General features: G+C 36.8%; 1 protein-coding gene across 1 annotated transcript in view; it reads right to left on the bottom strand.

The window, feature by feature from the left end:
* prkcz (protein kinase C, zeta) overlaps positions 1-12,045 on the bottom strand; it is a 166,327-nt gene that overhangs the window by 53,876 nt on the left and 100,406 nt on the right. The window contains exons 8-9 of the mRNA XM_042491932.1: positions 9,741-9,796; positions 8,773-8,967 (exon numbers count right to left, since the gene is read on the bottom strand). Of these exons, the coding sequence (XP_042347866.1) occupies positions 8,773-8,967; positions 9,741-9,796 (251 nt within the window). The remainder of the gene's footprint in view (positions 1-8,772; positions 8,968-9,740; positions 9,797-12,045) is intronic.

Below are 12,045 nucleotides of genomic sequence, written 5' to 3'. Positions count from 1 at the left end.
TGCAGAACATGCCGTAACAACACATCGCGCATTGGTCACTTGAGCTGCTTTAGTAGTTTGTAGAGTGTCTGTGAGAGCTCTTACACGCTTCCTTTGATGTCAGCCAATAGACAACTAAAGAGATGAATTATTAAACTAATGTGCATGATTAGAGCCATGAATAAATTAATCTGCTATCACAAGAGGAGGATTGTTTCATTAAATCCTATTTATTAGGGCCAAATTTCATCCGTCTCATAGAGTCAAATTTGGTTAGTTAGTGTGCAGAAAAGAAAAAAATGCATGAGGTGAAGAGGGAAGTGAAGGCTTAAAGCTTGCGATGTGGTTTATGTTGTTCTAGATGAGCTGTGCATCACTCTGGTCTGTGATCCTCGGTCTGCCTACATGAGCCTACTGGTTTCTGTGTCATATGTTCAGCAATGGTGCCATCTAGTGGGCTTATACAACACAAACAAGGCAAAGTTTGCAGGATGCAGCACCGACAATCTTTTTCAATTTGTCCTTGATTCTTTTGTGTTTAAGTCCTTTAAAAGGAGAGTTTTTCAGAGTATGCAAAACACGTGTTCAGTTACTAGTTTATTACAGTAATGAACTGGGCAGAGGTGCAGCAGCCTGCAGATCATTTTGTCAACCCATACAGAACCCAATGATGTTACAAACACACACACACACACAATGTTGTAACGATAGATTTCTACTGCACTCATCAATAATTACAAAAAAATGTTTTTGATAGGAATTTTACTATATTAAGATTCTTCATCCACTGGAAAATACACAATTTATAATTTTTCTAATGGATGAAGAATCTTTACGCAGAAAATACCTAAAATGACAATAAATGGTCCTAACAAACCTTATTAAACAATATATATATATATATATATATATATATATATATATATATATATATATATATATATATATATATATATATATATATATATATATATATATATATACACTCTTTTGTTAACGGGACTCAAAGTATTCTTAATTAAAATAATGCTAAAAATAATGTATGGAAAACCTCCTGAGGTTAATATTCTGTGAACTTAATCACTACGCTGCATTATAAGATGGTTGAATCATAGAAAATTGTATTTGAACAGTACTTCCCGGTTTAAACAGTATTACCCTGTTTGTTTTCAGGTGACACTCAGATCCATTGTCCATTCCAATGGACAGGTGTTTTTGTAAAAATCCTAAATGTTAAAGTAACATTGCATTTCATGTTTAATTTAAAAACTGTTTAAAACCAATTATGTACTTTGACAATTCGATTTATGGACTTAAATATGCCTTGCACTTCATTCTTTCATCAGGTCAGCCATACTTGTTAAGAAAGGGGGTGGAACTCTGCTGCAGTCCACTTTAGATGATGTGGAACACTGTGATTGGCCTACAGACATCCGATCAATTAAGTCTGTGCGTTTGGGTGGAGTCAGATGGAGGATATTATAGATCTAGACCTTCTTTAAAAGCAATGTCCATTGGATGGACGGGGGATCTGAACAGCAGGTTTTGCTGATGATTTGGCTTTTGTGCAAAATAAAATAACAGACCTGAAGTGCAGTCTTGGATGTCTCATAATTTGTCATTTTGAGGATACAGCACTCAAAGTTTGAAGAGAGTCTAACAGAAGTTGTGCACTAAAGTTTACAGACAATGTTTTACACAGGAACAATGATCAACTCTTTGAATGATTTTGGCCTTCATTCAGAGTAACACAATTGTTCAAAAAGTGAACCTAGTAGCACTTCTTAAGCTCATCAACACATTAAATCTTATTTTTTTAATACATACACAAACAGAAAAGTAAAAACAACAGCTTGTGCTTATAAAAAGAAGTTGCATGTTGGATCTATTTCTTGGTGGACAGTTGGTGCAGTGGCTGCATGCAGACTCCTTTTGTCTTATTGTCACAGTGAGGTTGTCGGGTTTGGTGCCGTTGTGTCTGTACAGAAACCAAAACCAAAATCTGACCTAACTGACTGTATGTGGTAACTAAAGCCAGAGACACTGCGCTCACTGCCCTCCATCCACTAAGAAGGAGTGGGCGAATGGTAAACAGTTGTCCGACAAAAAAGTAGTTCCAGCTCGGAAAACCACAAATTGTTATTTTGACATTTCTGTTTGCATACAGATTAAACAAACAAGACACACAATGCTAATTATTGAGACATGGGACTGAGACTCATATGTAGATATTTTTTAAATGACAAAAACTAATTTTGTCTTGCGAAAATGTTTAAAATATGTATATTTTTAATTTGGGTGAACAGACCTATAGAGAGGCTGAATATGCAGTGTTGTCATTTTTTTTTCTTGCACACTTGTGAATAAAACATGTGGTCCCACGGCAATAAGAAAACACCAGTGACGTTCAAATTAAAGGGAATCTTTGGTACTTTGGTGACTAAAACTGGTTCTGAATTGGATGAGAGTGCTGTAGAAAGCTGCGATGAAACAGACTGCCATTTAAGGCATGTTAACAAGTCGATTTGAGTGCACCAAAAGTGCTTGTTTTTGCACAGACAAGCTCAGATTATTAATAAAAACTTTTGGCAACATTATGGAAAGGATCCTGGCAGAGATGGACCTTGCTGTTTAACCAAAAACAGCCCCAAAATCAATATCAATAAACAGTCATTTAAGTGTGTAACTAGTTTAATTAAGGGTTAATTTCAACCAAACTAGAGCTGGTGATTGCAACAGTGGAAGAATGAACTCAGACATTTTTTGGGAGTTTCATTTTGTTTCTGTTGAATGAAGCGTGTTTTCCAATGAACGATGAGTATAAAAAAGAATTTGCAGAACATTATGATGTCATAGTGACCTTGACCTTTGACCCGTGACCACCAAAATCTGGTCAGTTCTTTAGGGAATCCAAGTGGATATTTGTGCTAAATTTGAAGAAATTCCCTCAAGGTGGTCTTGAGATATCACCTTCATGAGAGTGAAATGGATTAGGTTTGCATTGACCTTGACCTTTGACCACTGGGGTCTGAGCAGTCAATTGTTGAATCCAAGTAGACGTGCGCCAAATATGAAAAAAAAAAATAAATCCTTTAAGGTGCTCTTGAGATATCGAGAGACTGGTCAGTACTGACACATTTTAACACCTTTTAATGCATTTTCAGCCTTATCTACTCATTCATACTTTAAACTAAAAAGTCAATTCACACTTTCAAGTGTTCCACATATTTCATACATTCTTAGTATTACTCAACTTTTAAAGCCAGCAATCCACTTTAGCATCATATTCTTGTGCTGAACACTACATACAGTGAGTTTACTAGTATTTCTGATCATATTGAAAAATATACCTTCAGGATTTTTAAATAACTTGGTATACTGTCACACAGTGATACCGCCAAAGCCTAAAAGTTGGTACTCATTCATATGGCATCTGGTGAGTTTGGCAATTTCTGGGCTGTTTCTGCTTAAAACAAAAGGGAACTCACTCTTTAACAAAAAGTGCTTTCTCCTTCCCATGATGTTGTCAGACACTTAAAATAACAATCTGAGCTTGTTAGTAGCAAAAACAAGCACTTTCAGTGGGCACACACTGATGGTGCACATGCCCCGTGTGGTTACATTGCAGCCTGCCCAATATACAATGGTCCAGTGCTGGGTGACATTCCAGTTTCTAAAATTCCTGTTCCCATACCTTACTTAGAACACAAAAACTTAAGAAAGTAAGGATTGAAAAATACAGACGCAGCCCTTTCATAATAAACATAACTGATACGTATGTCTGAATATTTCCTGCTTCAGGAGAAGCATGCAGATATTTTTATAATTAATTTCACCTCATGTTCATCTGGTGATTCACTGCTGCAAAAAGGATGTTATACCCAGATTTCATCTTCTTCTCTGAGTCATCCACTCACTTTTTCCTGCTTCCTCCTAAGCCCCTTTTCCAATTCATAAGCTCTCTGCCATTTGTATCTTTCTACCCCCACTCTTCCCCCCACCGCTTCCCTTCCATTTCTGTTATGCCCACTCCTTTCAGAAACTTCCAGTCTCTGACTCACTCATCTTCACTTCCGTCTACTCATTCCTGCTTTCAGTCTTCTTCCATCTCTCCATCTGACCCTCCCTTTCCAACTTTTATCTCTCACATTATCCCTCTTAACACCTGCCAACATAATAACAGCCCACAAACATAAATAACCACAAACATGACACAAATCTCTAGCTTTTAAGGTAATAATCCTACAAACCTTATAAATTTTCCACAAATGTAACAGTAGTTGCCTTTAACAAACACAATACGTAATTTCCTGCAAACATTATACCTACTACATTTGCAGAAAACTGTCACATTTGTGGGAAGGTGATAACCTACAAGATTTTCTAATGAGCTGACTCAAACCCTCTGGCAGATTTAAAAAAACATTTTTCATTTTCATTAATATTTGTGGGAAGTTATTACAGTTTGTAAAGCTGAAGATTATCACCATCTCATAAACAAAACAAATTCCTGCAGATGTAATAGTTATTACACTTGTTTGAAATTTCGCATAACGTTTGCAGAAGGCAACTGCTATTAAGTTTATGGAAAATGTATTGCATTTGTGGGATTGTTGCAGTAAAAGCTGCAGATTTGTGATCTGATGTTGCTTTCATATGGGTAACACAGAAATCAGCCATAGACTGTATGTAAAGATGGACAACACGACAGCTCCCTCAAAGTGTAGCTTTTCAATCTGGATCGCCCTCTGGTGTCTGACTGCAGTATAGGTAATAAAGCCCACCTCTCCATGTCAGTGAATGGATAGGCCAAACTAAAAACTCAAATATACGGCAAGTCATTTTTTCACGAAGATGGTTTGTGTCTCTGAAGGTAGTTCTCATCACCCTGATGTTTGTTCAGGTCTTTGTATTTATGATAAGTACAGTTTTACTGAGTTATTCAGCTCTACGAAAAGGGGGTCTTCCACCATGATGCACTGCTGAGACAGCCAATCCATGCACTCGCATTCAATGAAGCCGTTGGCTATTGGTCGGATGGATGTTTTGGCGGGAGGTCCACCATCATGGATATCGCTACTGCGCAGTATCCAGCTCCAATTGACATCACCAGTGGAAGATGGCAGCGGCCTGATCCAGGATATTTTAGCTTCACTTAATCATAGCAGGGGTGAAGATGCATCATCCATCTTTACACAGTCTATCAAATCAATAGTTGCAGGTGTTTCATCATGCATCTTTTGGCATAAGTGAGTGTTGGCATGAATTATCCACAAGAATGAGTCATCCAGCAATGTCACCTTGTCCTGAATCTATTTCAGGGGGTCCAGAGTTTTAAAAAAATAGTTGGAGGATATTGCATCGCGAAGACGATTGGCTTTGCCCGTGCAGATCTAAAAAGGTGTATAAACAGCTGAAGACAAACACAACACTTTTCACCCTCTGTGCTCCTTCTTAGAAATCCATTTACGAACACAAAGCAGCAAAACGCAGAGATAACCTTTTTGTTTAAGATATATATCACAGAGATGAAAACAGCTTTCTACTCTCTTTCTTATCTTTTTTGTTCACTCTAATCTTTGTGTATTTGTAGTTTTAGCCATCATTCTCCTCAGTAATGAAAGCATTGTACAAGTTATCAGGGAGTGAAAAGAACAAAATAGTCACACAGTTTTAGGAGGGGAAATTTTAAGCAAAAAGTTCAAAGTACTCCTCCTTTCACTTTTTCATCCATATAAAGAGGATTAGATAACTTTTAAACATGTCCAATTATCTGACTGCTTGGTTGTCCCAAAGCTCAGCAATAACTCATGTTATTTTCTAGCCTTAATTTTTTTCTGACTTGAGGAAGCCAAAATGTTGCAACTCCTCCAATTAAAAACTGAAAGGCGTATCTTTTATTTTAATATTGTCTGTTGTCGCCGCCATAACTCCGTCTTCTTCATGTTGCTGAGCTGTCTCTAGTCTCTGTACAGGTGAAGTAGGAAGTTGAACATGTAGTGAGTGACATGGCAGTTAAACAAGTGAAGTCAAACGAAGATTATGCCCTCTGCTGTTTAAAAAGAGTCTCGCTGCTCAGTTTCATCTCACAGATTTGAAACCTCACATATTTTTATCTATTTTCAACTGTCTCGCAATGCACTGTTACATCTCTGCTGGTCAGTACAATGTTATAAATGTTGGAATAAGCCTGAAAAATCCTATAATATTACATGCCAGCATGTTGTTGTCAAACACCAATCTAAAACTTTAAGCCCAGTGACTGCAGAGGTCCCATTTCCTCAGCATCATCAGCTCTCAGAGACTCCTCAGCCTCAAGCTAACGCTACTTTTTGATCACACTGACTTAAAAACTTAAAAGCAGAGGCACTGTGTAAAGACTAACTCATGCAGCAACTGTAGAAATACATTAAGTCTGGAGCAGCAATCATATCTGGACAGACATAAAATAAGATTTGTGCTAGGGAAAGCTGTTGATGCTGTGCTTGGTAGCTTTCATGAAAAAATAACTTTATCATATTTGCTAAATCTGTCACTGTATTCTGACAGTACACTGTAAAATCAGAGAAGTTGATCTTATATTTAAAATAATCTTTGAAACCAATTGCCTTAAAGAAAGTAAATATAACTATAAATCTTAAATTATGTTAAGTTAATATCTAAGTGTTCAGTTTACTTGGAATTCCACTGTATTTACTTAATTTTGTGAAGTTGTTGCAAACTTAAGTTAGTCTCAAGTTAGTCAAACTCAACTTGACCATCACAAAGATGATTTTGCCAGGTAAAGTTAAGAGATCTGAGTTCTGTTTTCTTAACATGTTTAAGGAAATGCAAACATAACTGACTGGTTTGCAGCCAGCAGAATACATAATACTATATTCATAGCACAGTAAACTTGGTTTACTAAAGTAGTTTAAACTTAGAAAGATTGATTTAATTAAGTCAAATATCATTAAAGTTTAAGTAAACTTAGTAATCAGATATAAAGTGAACATGAATCAAGATTAATAGTTATATTTACTTACATTTTTCAAGGCAATGTTGTTGTTGTTGGATTCTTGCAAATGCCATTAGAAGCACTAACAGGAGGAGGAACATGATTTTTTCTAAAGTATAATCTGTCTCATGCACTACTGTGTGGATAAGGGCTGGGCAATATCAATATTATATTGATGTTGTGATATGAGACTAGATATTGTCTTGGATTTTGGATATGACAATATGTGTTGTCTTTTCTTGGTTTTAAATGCTGCATTACAGAAAAATGAGCTGTACTATTATTTGCCTTTACTCACTTAGACATTATATTCACATGAATGATAATTATTCATTAAAAATCTCATTGTATGAACATTTTGTAAAAGCAATAATAGGAAATCACAGGTCATTGTTGCAATATTAATATAGTGGTATTTGGTAAAAAAAAATATGGTGATAGGATATAACAGTTTCAACAAATATGATGAAAACTTGTTTTTATAAAAGTTACCTACTACTGCTTTTGTATCATATTTTACATGCTATTTGATAACTCGCATTTGTAGTTCGTAGTATTTAGACTCATAAGCACAGAAAGCATTACATACAGTATACACTTGCATTACTGAGTCTTGTTCATTACATTTCAAGGACTTAGTGATGTTGGGTAGGTACAGCATTATTGAATACTTAGCATTTACATTTATAAAAGACTGTCTGGCACTATGCTGTTGATATAAACAAAACACACAAAGTGGAAATTGAGTCAAGAGGCTTACAGTTTCCCTTTTTGTAATTTTGCATTTGAGTCATGATTACACAGTGACAACTTGCATTAAGTCTCTCTGCTGTCTGTGTCAGGTTTATAGTAAATGAGAGCTAATTTGTCATGACATCTAGATTTTTCTCATTTTAATGAAAAAAGGGTTCAAGAATTACCACATCATAGTTGTATGCCTCAAAGAACAAATCAAGTTGTAATTACAGTTTACATTCATGTCTGTCTTGACTCATATGAAGCCTGATGGTAGTCAATGCTTCAAATGTGGATGTTGCTGCAAAGAAGCTTCAAATTCTGAAATATGGATGCTTCACACACACCTCCCCCTGCCAGCACAGAGGATCTATACAATCAAGGTAAAAACCCAAGATTAGTGTCACCAGTTCAGCATCTGACCAAATCTCTCCCTTTCTATTCCTGAGATATGACGTTGAATAATAGCTGAAAAAAAGTTTGCAGAACTGTCACACTGACCTTGACCTTTGAACTGTGATCACCAAAATCAATCAGTTCATCATTGAATCTAAGTAAACATTTAAAAACATTTTTTCAAGGTGTTCGTGAGACATCATGTTCATGGGAGTGAAACAAATGAGGTCACAGTGACCTTGACCTTTAACCTGTGACCACTGAAATCTGATCATTTCATTATAGAATCTCAGCGGATTTTCGTGCAAAATTTAAAGAAATTCCCTCAAGGTGATCATGAGATGAAGTGTTCATGAGAATGAAACAGATAAGGTCACAGTGACCTTTACGTTTAACCTGTGACCACTGAAATCTAATCCTGGACATTTGCGCCAAATTCCCTAAAGGTGTTTTTGGGATATAGTGTTAATGAGAATGGAATGGACAGACGGACAACCCAAACACTTGTTGCCTTCAGCAACAGCTAACGCCGGCACAGACCCAGAAAAACATGCAACCTTGGTTAACGCCATTCTGAGACAACAGCAGAGAACACTTATTTCTCTGCCTGTCTTCCCCGCCCCTGTCTCACATCGTTGACATCCCAAAACTACTCAGTGTCTCACCTCATCATCGTGGACCAGCTCCTTCTTCACCACCTTCATGGCATACGCCTGCTTGTTTTTCTTTAATCGAACCAGCAGGACCTTGGCGTAGCTTCCACGGCCGATCACTCGGATCAGGTCAAAGTCACCCAGCCCAAGAGCCAACCCCGGGGAAAGCTTGATGCCATCGATGCCATCCACTACTGCTTTGATGTCCTAAAGGTGAAAGAGGTCAGAATGGTGTGAGTGACTTGATACACTTACAATAAATATGAATGGTCAGAGTTTAACCCTTTGAAACATGAACAAATTAGTTTGATTTCTGTCAAAGATGCGGGAAGAAGGCAATGAGCAATGGAAGAAGAAATGACCCAAAAATTAGCAACAAATTTGTTTTAAAAAAAAAGAAAATCACATGAAAAACTGTAAAAATAAATAAATAAATAAACAGAAAGTAAAAGCGCTAAAAAATGTTAAAAATCCTGTAAGATCATATTGAATGTGTAATTATGGTAATTATAAAATACAGGTTTTCCTTTTTTTCCCCTTCTTTCCCTAGACAGTTTTCCCTATCTTTTCCCTAACAATTAATTTTCTAAATCTACGAATTTCTTGTAAGTTGTGGATCACTAGTTGCTCATTCCTTTTTCTCCCACATTTTTAAAAGAAATTGCACCATTTTGCTCCAGTCCTTAAGGGTTAAATACTTGTAAAAGGCACCTGAAAGCAACAAAAGCATAATGATGGCAATGCAGATCTCAAAGGGTAAAGTTTAAATATATCTAAGCTCAAGTTTCAGTTAGAATAACTAAAACTTGCTATGCTTTCCAAATCATTCTAAAAAAAGATTTGTAAAATTGGTATTGTATTAAAAAGACATCATAACAACTAAAAAGCAAACTAAAAAATGCAACAAAAAAAATGACCCTGCAAACTTTTCATAAACGAATGAAAAAGTCAGTTCTTTATTGATTCAGAGCTCTTCTCACCTCTGAATCGGCATCTTCTGTCTTATCCACTGTACAGTTGTGTGGTAAAAAAGGTACTGCAAACAACAAACACAGACAGTTACTGAGTTATGATCATGTGGAGACATCCATAATGTGACTGATCTTGATGTGCACTACTAGGTTTAACATGCTGTTCTTCTTTTGGCCAGCAGAGGGAGGTAGAGTACACAGAATCAAGTCCAGCTGTCCACAGATAAAACAAACTAGGTCAATCCACAGAGCATCTCATTTCAGGGAGCCCCAAACAGACCCCACATCAGTCCAGAGTCTCCTTTTAACAGGATTTACGCCTCTGTTCTACGGCATCCCATCAGAGAACACTAATGTGCTTAGATAACAGTGGAGAGTTACAAAGTTACATAAGTGATGATAGTGAGAGTGAGGTGAAGCTAACAGGGTCTAAAGTAACCTTTTCAACAGTGTATCCATTCTATACTTCGTTTGTTTGGGATTACATCATGTGCATGTACTGTACTGTACATGTAAGATACAGTGCGAATATTGTCATTTGCACCACAGAGGAAACATTTCCTGTCAGATCCTTCTGTAGCTCAATTCACAGCTCTGTCTCTGCTAATTTACACCCATGGGAGCTGTATGTATATATGCAACTTGTATATATTTTTTAAACTGTCATATGGTTTTCACTGCCACACTGCTTGAGATGTGAGGGGGAGATTATGGACTTGACGAAAACCTGAAAGAAGGTTTCCATTAACCCTCAAACTGCGCAAATTAAAATTGCAAACATAAAATGTATCTAACCGAAACGTCAATTTTGAAAAAAGAACTTGCATTTATCACATTAAAAAAAAGAAGTTCATGCTTGCATGAGGTGGTATTTCAGGTGATTTGAAAAAACTGCAATGGAAACATTTTTTTGGCTTTTCTAGGTCACATGATGCTATGGCTATGTGCTTGTCAGTAACAACTGGCTCCCTCATGATGCAGCAGGAGCTACAAGAGGTGTTACTGCATCACATAACTGGAAGTTTTGAATCCACAATTATAAAATATAATGGGGCTTGTCTTTTCATTATCGCTCCATAACACACCTACACTGGAAATAATGACGGCTAGTGCGATGGCTGCAATAGAAATAAAGCTGCAAATGTTTTCAATATTATCAACATGCTTCTTGTTATGGCCAGAGGAGAAGTCGCAGAACATCACTCAATGGAAACACATCTTACATCTCACAACTGTCTTTATCGACATTTTGAAAATATCACTCAAGTTTTGTACAAATCTGGAATGAAATCTAACCTAGCGAGCTTATTTCAAGAGATTTTAGAGTGGTCTACATGTCAGGCCAGTCTATATTTTGCTCGTAGATTGGTCAAATGTAAGACAGCTTCACACAAAGAAAGGCTTAGCTAAGCCTTAAGGGTAAGCCATCCTGCTCCTGGACTAAGGGCCCCATCACACATGAGTGAATGCAGGTGAGTGACCACCACATGCTGAGGTGAATGAGGCAGTGCTGGCCATGACAAACACAGAAGCATAGCTTGCTAGTTAATATTAGCTAATGAGATGTTACTGGTATATTTTCTACTGTCTTATGTTCTGTCTCCTGACTCACTGCCAGCCAGGCTGCATCTCTCATGCAGGGCAGTTTGTATTTCTTATGGCCAATATCATACAATATTGGCTAGTTAGACTCAGCACCCATCTTTGGGCCTCATGCTAGAAACTATGTACACACAAATTTTCTCTTATTTTTGCTCGTATTCACAATTTGTTCTTCTTTTGTTAGTATTATCCACCGATTTTTGGGATCTCACTTTTACAGTCCACCAATGATACACAAATATCATTTAGTCAAATGTAGATGAGTTTTTTTGAGTAAGTACAATAATTTGGATTATTTATTTAATCAGGATTAAAGAAACAGTACTTTTCTTGTTGCATTGATTCCAATGACTGTAATTTCAGTCCTTATATGTCTCTCTGCTGACCAGTGGTGGAATGTAACTGAGTACATTTACTCAAGGACTGTACTTAAATACTAATCTGAGGAACTTCTACATTACTTGAGTATTTTAATCTCGCACCACTTTCCACTCAGCTTCACTTCAGAGGGAAATATTTTACTTTTTACTCCACTACTATTATTTGAGGTAGTACCAGTGACAAAACAGGCCTGTGTTAAACGTAAAGACGGACAGACGTGATTATGGGTGAGGAGGTGTGATGATTTGGTTACATATTATGTTGGTGACCACGCCACAGAAGATTTAAAAATCAGCTGTTAGCAACTAGCAGCTAACTCAAAAAAGAAGAA

This window comes from Plectropomus leopardus, chromosome 8 (genome assembly GCF_008729295.1).
Source record: "Plectropomus leopardus isolate mb chromosome 8, YSFRI_Pleo_2.0, whole genome shotgun sequence".
Classification (NCBI taxonomy): Eukaryota; Metazoa; Chordata; class Actinopteri; order Perciformes; family Serranidae; genus Plectropomus; species Plectropomus leopardus.
This window is presented reverse-complemented; position numbering and strand designations above follow the sequence as displayed.